The sequence below is a fragment of the Kryptolebias marmoratus genome, linkage group LG4 (assembly GCF_001649575.2).
Source record: "Kryptolebias marmoratus isolate JLee-2015 linkage group LG4, ASM164957v2, whole genome shotgun sequence".
In the NCBI taxonomy this organism is placed as follows: domain Eukaryota; kingdom Metazoa; phylum Chordata; class Actinopteri; order Cyprinodontiformes; family Rivulidae; genus Kryptolebias; species Kryptolebias marmoratus.
The window spans coordinates 8,281,233-8,295,539 of record NC_051433.1 but is presented as its reverse complement, the minus strand read 5'-3'; the positions used below and the strand labels follow the sequence as shown (position 1 = coordinate 8,295,539).

The 14,307-nt window shown below is 37.8% G+C and overlaps 1 protein-coding gene across 2 annotated transcripts in view; it reads right to left on the bottom strand.

Annotated features, from left to right (window-relative positions):
- LOC108231480 (potassium voltage-gated channel subfamily D member 3) overlaps nucleotides 1–13,861 on the bottom strand; it is an 86,104-nt gene extending 72,243 nt beyond the window's left edge. The window contains exons 1-2 of one of the 2 annotated variants that reach the window (XM_017408549.3): nucleotides 13,738–13,861; nucleotides 11,623–12,794 (exon numbers count right to left, since the gene is read on the bottom strand). In XM_017408549.3, coding sequence (XP_017264038.1) covers nucleotides 11,623–12,725 — 1,103 coding nt within the window. In that variant the 5' untranslated portion in view covers nucleotides 12,726–12,794; nucleotides 13,738–13,861. Of the gene's footprint in view, nucleotides 1–11,622; nucleotides 12,795–13,480; nucleotides 13,704–13,737 lie in introns of those variants that run through there. The other variant, XM_017408550.3, reaches the window with a different exon arrangement.
- Nucleotides 13,862–14,307: the final 446 nt, after the last annotated feature.

Sequence of the window (14,307 nt, the reverse complement as noted above, 5' to 3'; positions counted from 1 at the left end):
ATATATATATATATATATATATATATATATGCCCCATGACCTCTAGGATCCTGAAGGACTCGCTTCATTGGCATTGCACCAAAGGTTCAATGAAATTTAAGGTACTTCAACTGAAATGGTGTCATGAGGCGGTGTGTAATAAAATTCAAAATGAAGGAAAGAAAGAGAAACTGAGTGGGGTGAAAAAATGACCAAGAACAAGCCAAGAGGGAGAACAGAAGGAGCCAGGAGGATGTACCAGAGTAGAGCCTGACAATGAACTGAGGGTTAAATAAACCGGGAGGGATGATTAGTGAATCAGAAAAACATGAGCTGATGAGCAAATAAAGTCCAGATCTGTAAGGTGAAGGGTAACCAGAGGAGCTGAGGAACAACTGGGAAACAATCACACGGGGAACTAAATGACAAACACAACTTAAAACACTCAAAGAAATCGCACATTAAAAACTGATACAAATTACAAAATGGCCCAAAAATCTCTCAACCACAACACAAAACATCACAAAATGGTAATCTAATTATTTTCTTTATGTTGTTTCAGCTTTCCCAAAAGTGTTACTGCTTACAAGCTTTTTATTCTTGTTAGATTTAGATCTTATGGAATTTATGAGACAGTCTTTTTGTAGGTTTTCTCTCTTTTTGTCTATTTACCCTTTGGATCATTAGTATGTCAAAACATAAATCTATTTACACAGGTATCAGTATCAACTGTGTGTAAAGATATAAATCAAAGTTCTTCTTCATTTATTATTATTATTATTATTGTTAATGATAATAATAATTTCCACCTGTATATGTGCAGATCATACAGACAAATACATGTATAAACACTACATATCATCTTGTTTCAAAAGCAGAAGTGGAAATCAAGCGTAATGCATTGTTTGCCTAAATTTGAAATGCATCTATAAAAACTAATGCAGGTGCTTATTTTAGGTAAAAATGTGATTTGTGCTTCATTACTTTGTCTTAGGTATAAAACTGGGCAATGCAAGTCTCTCTCTCACGTACACAAATCACACACAAAAGAATAATTGCTTTATTAGTATAATTAGTACATAGTACTACTCTTGTGGTGCCACAAGTCAAACAAATTTGTTGAAACCCATTAGCCAAAAAGACAAAAGGCCAAACTAACGAAGGTTATTGAGAAACTCTTTGTGCTGCTGTCACAGTCTCTGTTAGGGCTTGTCAGTGTGAATGTCACTCTTATGAAAACAAGGATTGCAGCTGAATCAACCCCATTTGATCATTTAATGAGGATTTTTTTTAAATAGTTTTTATACCTCATGCTGTGCTGGTTCCCTTCCCTGACACTGAACTGATGGAGGTACTCCAACTGCTTAAATAAAGTGCAAATGAAGACAGTGAAGCTGTATTATGGGCTAATTTTCCTGTCATCCACCTAGAAATCAGCACTGAAACTGGGCATTTGTGCATGTTGAGGAGGTAATGTGTGTATCTGTGTGTGTTATGAGCATAGGATAAACTTTGTCATTCTACCACAACACTGAGAGAAATGAGAAACAGACCAAAAGAGCAGAGGTCATTAAGTTTGCCTGACACCTTTGTGAGTTTAATTCCTTTTAAATGAGTTTATATGTTAAATGAACCTGTGTTGCAGCTAAATTAAATTCCAGAGCTATCATTGAAATGGTTTCTATTAAGGATACTTGTGTTGGAGAATTGGCTCCAAGAGCATCTCGGCCTGCTAAAAGCAAAACATATTTCTAGTTTAAGCTGCACTTACTTTGACCCTTTGAGGTTCAGCAAGACAGCAAAAATGCCCCATTAATTGTTCTTGAAAGCAGACGGCCATAGAAAACCACCACGCTCTGTAACCTCTGATGATTTGTGTGAAAGAACAATACCACTTACAATTAACGTTGCACTGCATCCCAGTTCTGCTGCAGCTTGGCACAGAGATCCTGAATTATTAACAAAGTGATGCATGCCATTCCAGAATTAATTACTGGGCCCAGTGCTATCCAAATCCTCACTAATGTTACCAATGATACATTATTTACTGTAAACACAAGAACCAGCATTACCACACCAGGAAATTATTGATTTATTTAACATAACAAGCATATCAAAGGACAGAAAACTATATGTCAGTTCTTTGTCTTTGTATAATGTGATGCCAGATAAAAAATTATGACATCAATAGCATAAATCTGAAAAACTGAAAACAAAGTTCACTGATTAAGTTCCAGTCTAAGAAGCTCTCATCTACCCAGTTTTAATGATTCTTTTTACAAATGACTAAATACTGAAGTAAAAATACAGTACAGATTATTTTGTTATCGAAATGGCAATGTGTGGTTCGTTTAAACAAATTCCCATGTAGATGTATTTTTGAAATCTCTAACACAAAGAAGGTGACTGAATGCATCAAACTATAATACATTCACAAGCAACAAAGCTCTACCAAGTGGTTAGTTTATTACAGGTAACAGGCTTCCAAATCTGGAGAAATTTTACACATCTTTATTGGAAATATTGCATAAAGTCTCAAATGGATTAACTCAGTATTTGCACCAAGTTTGCTAAAGTGATCTTTGTGATTGCCTTTGTGATTTCTTTTAATCAAATAAAGGCCTTTTTTTTGTCATAGATTTGTGTTTTTTCAAAGATCAACAACTATGCACTGGATTTAAATGAAAGTAACATTTTACTCCTTGTTCTAAACACATTATGCATAAAAAAATAGCACTTCAAAAAAAATTTTATCCTGTGATTAATTTCAGCCTCTGTTTATATACGCTCACCAGCCACTTTATTAGGTACACTTGTTCAAGTGCTTGTTAACACAGAGCTAATCAGCCAATCACATGACAGCAATTTAATGCATTTAGGCAGCCAGACGTGGTGAAGAAAGCTTCTTATTTCTAATCAGCAGGGATCTATTTTCTCTAGCTTAAAAGAAGTTTAAGTATTCTTTGTCCATCATGGAGCATCACTCTTTCAAGATCTGTTTAGTTTTTTTATTGAAGTGTAGCTTGAAGTAATTTTAGGGCCACAACCTTCACCTTTTGAGACAGTAGTAAAAGGTTTGAGATGGAGTTAGGTTTGTTATCTTATTGTCGAAGCCAATCCCAGTTCATCTTCAACTAATCTGTCAAAAATGTTGTTTGATTATCATTTTTGGCAATCATGAAAGTAGTGTTTTTAGTCTTCCAGACTTTAGGTTGACCATTTTTTACTTACTGTTTTGTCAAACTACAGGATGCGCTGAAGAAACTCAATCTGAAAATACTTTGCTATCTTTTTTAGTATGTCCTTAAAATTATCCTCAAAAAACCCCATCTATTGTTAAATAAAGGCAAAAAGCTCAAATTTAGGCACACAAGCTGTTGCAAGTGGTTTAGTTACCAATCAAACTAGCAACAGGAAGTACAGACATCCATATTTTGTGCGCTGCCAAATGTTTTGTTGGAAAAACAGCAAAAAAGTACAAACTTTACAACAGTTTTGACTTCTTAAATTGGACAGAAACACATTGTAAACATTGAGTTTTTATTAGTTTCTTTGTTTTGTTCCAATAAAAGAAGTGACCTTTAACTTTTAGTTGCATTTAGCCGTCTGCTGGGCAGGAGAGTGATTGCTATAGGCACTGCTTATCTGCTAAGAAATGTGCAAATATTTATCAAGTTTAAATGCCGCCTTTGATTTTGTAGTATTTATATTTATATTTTTTCAGTTTAACACCACATGTAGTAGAACAAACCTCATTGAGGTGTTGTTGGTATCTTTACAGGCAGGTCTCTTGCTTTAAAATTAAACTCAGTTTGAACACAGACAGACAAAATAAAACATAGTGGGCAGTCAGTTTATTATTATGTTTTAATTTTTGATCTAACATCTATGTTTGCTTTCTACAAACACGTATGATCATGAGACAGATCGATATTAAAGCAGTTATTCATAGCTCTGACTTTTATTACATCTGAAATGTAAGCAGTTGCCAAAACAGTTTTATCTAAGACAAATGATGACAGATATGATGGTTTTTACAGCTCAGGGACTTCTTTGCAGATATGAGAATTTACATTCATGAACCTACAAGGCTGCTTAGAGTCACCATTTTTTCTGTCACTGTATAATTAGTTTAAAAGAGTTTTTTTTGTTTGTTTGTTTGTCTCTGTCAGCCAGTTCAGCCATCACTGCGACACAGAACTCTTGTGAGCCCGGTGCACAACTCGTCTGACTTCTCCCGTCCTGCCTCTGGCTCCTGGGTCCAGTCCACTTTGTCTAATAGAGATGTTAAGCTGAGAACGCAGAGGGGAGTGAGCTAAAAGTCTCTCTGAAGAAAGAAGCAGATTATATATAGCCACTGATTAAGGCAGCGATGGGAACATGACCTACATGCATAACAACATTTTCTCTCACTTACTGCAACAGAACAAGCCTCCGTCCAGGACCAGGCCTCTACAACTGGGAGAATCACTCTAATTATAACACCAGAGTCAGATTTTAATGCACACCTCATTAATATGTTTCTCATTATTGGGTTAATAATGTTTTTAGAGGCGTGAGGGACTTAGGAGAGCCTGCATTTTGCCACTGAACCTTTGCATTCAGTGTAACCGTCATGCAGGTAAAAAATGACCACTGTCCTCCATTGTGTCTGGATCATGCATCAGATAATAGTAGAAACTCAAACTCCTTCTCACACTTAATGCCACTTCTAAAAATAGCTCCTCCACTGGAAGACTCACAGGGGATGAGGGGGAGAAAGGGGCGAACCAGACAGTAAAAAAGAAAAATAGGGAAGGGGAGAAGATTTTCTCCCTCCCCTCCATCAGATCTTGTCCCATTGATGCCAGTGGCCGGCTCCGACAGCGCCGGTGTCGGCAGGCAGCCGGAGGGAGCGGACCTTACTGAGATTGAATCCAGATCATTTTATCAACCACCTGAGGTTGATTTAACACCCCTGTTCCTGGACAGTGAAACCCGCTGATTATAGAGCCAGTCTTTCCTTCTTCCCTCCTGTTCTCCCTCAGCTCCAGCCCATTACTAGAACTGCTGCACTGTGCCGACTGGGCTCAGACAGACACTGAGGAGAAGCAGGGAGGCAGCTCAGAAAGCCCAGAAAGCCCAGACACGACCAAAGGCAATGTCTGTTTGTGTGTGCAAATGATTCAGCGTCTAAAGGTGTGTTAATGCTTTTCTGGTTTGTTCATTAAAATTGTTTAATTTGGTTATTTTGCTACTCAACTGTTCACAATTAAAATTAAGAACGTTTATTGGGTAAACTTTTTTCTATTGTTGTTTTGTCAACTGGCTACAATTCAAGACAATATCTCACTGGAGCTGAAGCAAACATCTTATGCTTTCCAGCATTTAATTAACTGCCTAAAACATTTTCATTTGCTCTTTGTGCAACAACATTTTTCTTAAAACTGCAAAAGAAAAGTTACACTTCTGGAAAACTGAATGATCTTTTGAGTTTTTCTGTTTCCATTATGTTTTTCTAAACTGCAACTTCACAATCTAAATTCAAATTCACAATCTTTCACAGTAGATGCTGCCTCTGAACAACATCACATTCTGTTGTTTCTATTTATTTTCTTTTTTGTTTACATCTCTGCCTATAGAGGCCAGTTTGACACACCTCGGAGAATTCAGATCTGCCTGACACTATCTTTACGACCAATCGGCTGCTTTTATTTTTAGCACACTAATAAATTAGGGCCTTTCTGTGTGGAGTCTGCATGTTCTTCTATTGCACTCTGGGTACTCCGGCTTCCTCTCACAGAACAAAAAACAGGCATATTAAGTTAATCGGTAACTTTAAATGATTACTAAGTAAGTGAGAATGTGAAGGGTTGTCTGTGAACTATCCAGGGTGTCCCTCGCCTCTTAAAAAGTGGCCGCTGGAGATAGACACCAGGTCCCTGCAACCCGGAAAGGAGAAGCGTGTAAAGAAAATGGATGTATGGATGGACAGACAGACAGATGGACAAATGGATGGATAGTAAATTAGCATACAAAAAAACAAACAAAAAAAAACAAAATATAATACTCTTGTGTTTCTAGGCAGAAAAGGTAAAATGTTAAGCATTAACACCCCCTCAAAAAAATAAATACCACGCCTTTCTGTTTGTAATTAGGCAAGACTTGTCGAAGACTTTGGCACACTTCATGCTGACCTCTTTTTGGAAAAACTAAAAAAAACTTTTAGACAAACTAGCTAAGCTGACATCTATGAGAAACTGAATTTAAAAAAGTGTTGCTTTAAGGTTGCTTCCATTCTTCAGGGTTACGGTATGATTTGAATAAAATGGAGATGTCTACACCACATCTGTAGTTAGAGATCAAATCTTCTGCTGCAGCTTCTGGGTCTTAATTGAAGATTCACAAGTTCATCTCATTGTATAGAATGTATTTGCACCCTTCTTGTTTCTTTGCAAATTTGAAAAAATACATTTGAGACATTCATGCCAAGTAGCCTATAAATTTAAAAGAAAAAAGTGTTAGGCTGTTTGAAATGATTTTAACGATCCCCTCTAAATCCTCAAACTGGTTTATTTCTTCTTCCCATGCCCTTTTGTCTTAAACTAAAGCACCAGCGTAGAGTTTCCTGCTGTAAATAGCTTCTTTTTAAAGGCCAACTTTAATCAAATGATGTTTTATAGATTTTTTTAAGGTTTGTTAACAGATTTAACTCCATTTCTATTTTCTGTTCAGCTGAATTACCCTTGAAGCTTGTGTTTTTTGGTGCAGAGATTGAATCATGTTGTACATTTCTCTTTAAACAGACGGTTGTGTAAACTCATCAAAGCTGCCTGAATTTTTACTAATTTTCAAGAGGTCTGATTTGTTAGAAAGGACACATTTACAATACAGCTGCTTGGTTTAATTAAGCATGTATTTTTATATGCAAAACAAATCAGATAATTTTTGTTTTCATTAAAATTTTTGATTAATTTGTTTCAAATAGTTGGATGTAGGCATGTTTTTCCAGATGAATACATTCAGAAATAATTTGTGAAGGAGACATAATCAGACAAAAAATGTAGTTAAACTATTAAATAGAAAATAAAGGTGGCAATTTAGTATGTAATTTATTTTGAACTTGTGTCAGACAGACACCCGTGTGCCCAAACACTAATAACATACAAGCAAACAGACGTGCTGACTTAAACTGGTGCAGATAGAGTTTCAGAGATTGCTAACAAATCAGCCAGAGACTCTCAATTAAAGCCCAGGAGAGTAAAAATGTGCTGCTGCAGTATTAAAGATGAATCCTGTTGCCTTTTTATGTGTGTTGACAGATGGGTTTTTAGTGACCTCATCGCCTGAACATATGCTCCTGCAGCAAGTAAAAAGATCGACAGATGAAAATCAGAAGGGGCCACTGAGCCTCGTCAAACACTGTTTGCAATTATACAAACATTACATCGTCTCACTGCACATTAGAGGATCCAGAGGGGATAAGAAGGTACATACTTTCCAAGCATTTGTTGAATTTTAATTTTGTCTGTCTGCTGTAGATTTATGAGTGGAGTTCCAATTTGAAAATTCACAAAACAAAGGTTTGCATTGATCTAAATATTAGATTAATATTAAATAAATGTTGTTTTATTTTGTAAGACAGGTGCAGTGCAAACCGCCAAGTTCACTGTATCTCAGATTTATTCCGAGAAGTAAAAATAGTCTAGCATGTCATAATGGCTGCTAGATTGTGGGGAAAAATGTTTGATTATCTGAGTCAATTTTGAGGTTAAAAAAATCACTATGATTAGTCACTGACTTTAAAAGCTTTTGCTTTTACTTTTAATATAATATTAATAGAAAAAAAAAGATTTAAAAAAATATTCTCTTAAGTTTTTAATATACTTAGGCTCAAACAAAAAAATTAATAAAAAAATAAGAAAAAAAGAAAATCCACCTGCTTCATCTTGTACAGGGTCACTGGGAGCTGGTGCCTCGCTCCAGCAGTGGTTGAAGGACACCCTGGACAGGTCACCAGGTCCATCCACATGGAGACAAACAACCATTTACACTCATATCTACAGCCCAATTAGTCTCCATTCATCCTACTATGTATCTTTCTGGACTGTGGGAGGAAACCAGTCTACTCAGGGAAAATCCACACATGCACAGATACCAACAGAGTTGTTACCAACTGCACCGCCATGCAGCCAATTAGAAAACCAAATCTGGGAATTCAGAAAGCTGTTAGAGTAGTTTAGATGGAGGTTGTCAGCAGCAGAGGATTATCTGATTGGCAGTGAGGCCCGACGCAGACGTTGAGGTTTTGGTGGACTTGTGTGCATTTAGAGAACAAGAAAACATGAGCCAACCACTAAAACTTCTGCAGCACACCGCCAAAAAAGCACACTAAGAAATCATTATGATCTGAAGACAAAGGAGGGCATGAGCTTTCCACAGGTTCAGATACGAAAACACTGCCTTTTGCTGACAAAAGTCTTTCTTTTCATGATTGCCTAAAATGAACAAATGGCACAAACTGGAAAGAAGCCACAGCGTTAGATGTGAGCGATGCCAGATCCATGCAGAGGGAAAGTAAAGAAGTGCACAGATTTATAGGGCAATTTATAGTGCAGTGTGATGAGATCTTTGTAAAATTTAACTTTTTAAAAATTATCTGAACCAGAGGTTATAGGTGCAAAGCATAAAAGCAGGAATTATAGAAAAAACGTGCAGAAGCATGGCTTTGTTTACATTTACCACACCACTCAGAAATAATAAAGAGAAAATGAATCCTGAAGATCACAGAAACATTGTATGTATCTACTTTGAAACTCAGATATATTTATTTCCTAATCCTAATTAATTCCATAGTATTAGTTTCTGTGGATAAATTCTGTAGAACTTCATCGAGAACAAAGTGACAGGATGAGACTTAAAATCTGTCCTGGCTGCAGTGTCCTTGGTTGGTGATGAGGATCATATTGTCCGAGCTGTGGACTCCCAGTGCTGCTGCCTATTGTCTGTCACACATAATGGCTCCACACTCAAACACATTGTTCAGGTTTAAAATTTACATAATGCTTTCACCTTGGCATTTCTACCCTTTTTGTAGCTCTGATACAAAAGATAGCACTTACACTACACCCGCAAAGCAACACAAACACACAAACACGGAGGCACACATTGGGTCAGGCTACCTGTTCAGTGTTAACACATAACACAGATTAATAAGAGCTATTTTATTCTGCAGATAAAGGCTTAGCTTTTCACTAAGTCTTTTCATTATTTTTTTTTATTTGTACAAAGAAATAACTCGAAGGAAGAAGTAGAAGCTGTTTTCCAAAAGTCTGAAATAATTGCAGGGATGTCAGAAGAGATTTTCAGGTCTGCCAGTGATATGTTATCACTTTTACAGAAAGACTAAATACACTCAAGGAAAAAGAAAAAAAATCACATCATTCAGTATCCTTTTAAGAGAAAAATAAAATGGAGTATGACAGCCAACACACCATCCTGTCCAGCTGTCTGTGTGGATCCTTTTTTATGAGAACGACCAAAAGAGACCATCTTTTAACAGCTATCTTTGTAAATTTACTAAAAGGCTTTAACAATATTTTAAACAAAAAAAGAGCAGCAAACAAACCTTTGATAAAAAAGTAGTATTTTTGTGTCGTAATCATTTTGTTAGAATGTGAAGCCTTTGGGTGTCTCCTTTTTTAAAAACGTTTTTTGTGCATATTTGTGTATAAGAGTCTCAGTTTTCTTCCACTGAATAAAAATGTTCTTGAGATAAGAAAAGTTCCCACAAAGAGGGATAACATTGGAGTACTGGATCTGTTTGTACTGAGATGGAAGGATTAAAAAGTTTTTTTTAAGGGGTTGATGGTTAGTTTTTGGTTTTAGTCTTCTGCTTGGGTCTGAGCAACATCTGCTCACTCAGGTTGTTTTTTACATCCTTCATTGAAACATCATTTACATTGTTTACGTGCTGCCTAATTGTCACTAATTGTTCTTAAAAAGGCCTAACTTTACATCTATCGCCATCAAAATTCTTTTATCAAAGTCTCATTTTGAAAGTACCACAAAGCCCAGATTAAATCTTCATTTTCAAACAGGATCACTTTTTTTTAAGGGCCATTAAAATGGTAATTTTATTCATTTGTTGTATTTTTCTGTCAAAATTTTAAACAAAATTTGTAGTGTTGATTAAATAAAATGAAAGGCCTAGCATGTCTTGAAGGAATGAATATCGCCTGGAGTTTTTCATCAGAATTTTAAATAGAAATCATCTTGTGATGAGAAGGAGCAAAGTTAAAGTCATTTTGGTCAAAGATTGTAAATGACAATGCTTGACAGCCATTTTTGTGTTGGCTAAGGCTAATTAGTTGTGGATCATAAGATATTTTGCTAACAGACAAACTGGGTTGATTCCGACAGTTAATGCCAAAGTTTTAAACAAAAACATTACATAGCGTGTAGTGCTCAGAGTATGTGTTGTTGATGATTTGTCCAGTGGATCATAAGATATTTTGCTAACAGACAGACAAAGAAACACATTATTGCTTCACCTTCAGAAGTGAGAAATAACAACAGGGAAACAACGCTTTCAGTTTCAAGTATAACCTATGATGAATTCGTAACATTCTTTCCCTTTTTTTTTTATTTGTTTTAGGAACGACTATTAACTTCAGAATCATTTAGCACATATTTAACAATAAGACTAATTGTAGGTTTCAGCTGTAAACTATTTGAAAAAGTTTATTTTAATTTACTTCCAGACTTTTCAGATTTATCCCCCATCACACCAAAACCATCAAGATCATCAGTCAAAATGCCATGGCATCTTTCTCCCCCCTCATTCACATTCACAGCATTGTCTGCAAAGAAAGCTCAGGATAATGAATGATTTTTAGGAAATCATGATTATTCTTCTGTTCTTGCATCATTAGACGCCACTCTGCCAAACTTCAGGAACACCTTCAAGTTCACCTTCCTATTCATGGCACTGATTCTGAGAGAGCTTGAGGGAAAGATTAAGAGCAGAGAGGCATCATTATAAAGGTGACAGAGCATTTCTCAGGGGACACCTCACCTCCAGACATACAGAGGAGAGCTCTCTTTTCCTGATGCACTTAAATGATTTCCTCACAAAGCAGTTTTACACTGAATGCCAGGGCCAGTAAATCATTTTCCACTATAGGACAATTTAAACTCGTTCACTCTGCATTTTCAGTATCAAAGTAAGTTTCCTTATTGCTAAGTTTTCATGTTTGCGTTTGATCTAAAGCTATGAGGGAAAACATTAAACATAGCTTTAGATCATTGAATTCTTAGTGTGAGCATCTTATAGCAGAGGGTGTTCAAACAGTCTCACCATTTGGATTGCACTAAATGAAACAAACAAAATGCCACAAGTGTTTGCTCTGATAGATAAATGCTACACTGCCCATGATAACTCACACTGTCAGTCTCTAATAAGCTGTAGCACACCAAAGTGTTAGAGGCTGTCTCAATGCTCATTTGAAAGTCAATGTGGTTTTCATAAATTATTCAGTTTGTTGCCAAACTCCAAACAAATCAATTTAGTGAATTTATTGAACTCATAAATGGTTATTTTATTTCTAAAACTAATATAAATGTGATTTAAATAAAAATACTATTTATAGGTCTGTTACTCACCCCAGTGTGGTCATGGTGACAATCGTGTACCAGAAGGAAGCTGGGATGCTGGTGAACTTGCTGGAGCTGGAGCCTTTCTCTGCGTAGAACATGACCGTGGCGAAGATGATGATGGCCATGGTGAGCGAGAAAAGGAGGAAGCCCAGCTCTGAAGCACAGCTCTTGAGTGTATAACCAAGGATCCGTAGGCCCTGCGAGTGGCGTGAGAACTTGAAGATACGAAACACTCGGAACACGCGCAGCGTCACAAAGGCACCGCTCACGTCCTCGTTGTTGGTCATCACCAGGCCGATGTAGTAGGGCAAGATGGCCACCACGTCGATGATGCTCATCACAGAGCGCATGAAACGGTAACGACTGGGCGCAGCAAACAAACGCATGAGGTATTCCACTGTGAATATCATGACGCAGGCAGTGTCAATGCAGAAGAACGCCACTGTGTAGCGTTCCCCACAAGGCATGTCTTTTTGGTTGGTGGTGGAGCCACAGGGAACGGTCTCTACAACGTTAGTGATGACAGAGATGGCAATGAAGAAACCAGTAACATAGTAGAAGACCAGGGCCAGGGTGGATGTGTGGGGGTTCTCGAAGGCGCGCCACATGGTCTCTCTGAAGTTCAAGTTGGACTGCTTCAGATCCTTGTTCTCCTCCTGGTCATCCTGCAGCCGCTCCAAGTTCTCCCTCTTTCTATCCTTGTACTCTTCGTAGCAGCAGTCACCAATAATCTCAGGGATGATGCCGAAGAACGTCAGCTCCTCGTCGTAGGCTGAGATGCACTCATGACGTGGGTAGTGAAGCTTCCCTGTTCGGTAAAAGTTGAGGATACTTCTGAAGGCATCTGGGTCCCGGTCAAAAAAGTATTCCTTTGTTTCCTCATTGTAGAAGAAGTCCTTCTCAGAACTGCCCAACAGTGTATCTGGGTAGCGATCCAGAGTCGTTCTCCATGTCTGAAAGCGGCGGCCACTGACATTAAGGATGATCAGCTCATCTTGTTTCTTGCTGTTGTCTCTCGGTGCAATGGGCATGGGGCAGTTGGCCACAGGCATCCAGCCAATGGCTGCAGCCCTGGCAAAAGGAAGCCATGCTGCTACTCCTGTTGCCATTGTGAAGCAGAGTATTGGAAGTCGTCTTCCTTGCCTTCAGACTTGGCTGTCCTCAGAATGAACTGGCATCTAAGAATTATTTAAAAATAGGAAAAGAGAGAAAAATACATAAACATTGACAGTTGCGCTTTCTTCATTTGAGTCAGTGATTACTGCCTCGAATGACTTGCTGCTGTAAAAGGACCAGGAACACCAAATCACATTTTTACTTAATTAAATTTCCAGTCAACCACTGCATCTTTTGTTCAAATGCAACAGAGTCAAACAGAAATGCAAAACATTTCTAAGACAAAAAAAAGTAAACGGCAACTCAAGCTCAGGCAACATTTGCTGAAAAGGTAAATGAACAGGAAAATAAATCAGTTCAAATCTATCCTGATCTGCATCATTACAGTTCAGCTGCAAAGAACTCAACCAAACCTGTTGAATATGAATAAGAAGGGAACCTGCTTAACATTTATCTATGCAGTAATAAGACCACAGCGTGTTTAAATTTCTATCTTTGGTCACTGTTTAATTTGTTTTAAAAATATTTTAGATAAATTATGTGATTTGATCAGTTTGCCAGTGGAGTTTAAAAGCTCCAGTGCGTAAAAACGCGTAAAAGTGTATAATGTGGACATAGCACGGTGCAAATGCATTTCCCCATGACCTGAGCTGGAATATTAGAACTTTTACAATAATTTGTGCACGTGCTCACCTGACATAAAGGTGTAAGGAAACAGAAAAAAATAATCGAGAAAACAAATATTTACCTTGAAAAAGAAAAACGAAAGGATGGCTCTTAGTCAAAACCCAAAAGATGAATGTTTTAATGAGTCGGTTGGTGTAATAATTGGGAGGATAAAAGCTCGGATCCATCCGGCGAGCTGAGCCAGGAGCAGCACCTCTCCTCCCGGATGGATCGATCGGATAAACTCCGGTGAAACGCGACCGAAGCGGCAGAAACTACCTGCACCCTGGGTCGAAAACGGGAGCTCCGGAGAGACGGTGTGACGCGCGCGGACGTTACCTGGTGACTTCTACATCCTGGCTTCTTTATGTGTTTTTTTCCCCCCGTCAGTGTCTTGAAAGTGAAATGTGATGGAGAGGAGCGGCGCGCTTCCCTTTTCTCCTCCACAAAGTAAAAATGTGCGTCCGAGCCAGCTGCGTGTCAGTCCTCCTCATCCTCCTCCCCCTCGTCCTCCTCCTCCCTCTTTCTCCCAGCATCTGAGACAAACTCACCTGTCAGCTCAAGCAGAGCCAACATCGTGGTGTTGCTCTGTAAAGCGAAGTCTGACTGATATGAAGAAATAAGACTTGAGGCACCTCTGTACAGGGATGTCATAAAAACAATTCATAATGGATAATAATAGCAGATAACTGAACTTAAAGGCACAGCCAGGGTTGAACTCTAATGTTCATGTAAATCAAAAAATAATTAGTTTATGTTCAATAAAGTTCAATGACTGTGAATGATGTTGATAAGTTATTTACAACTCAAATCCTTCACAAACTTGGGAATTTCAATGTCCCCATCCCTGAGAGCTGACACGCTATTCTATGGAGTCATTTTCTCTTGGCTATGATGTTGTTTATCTTG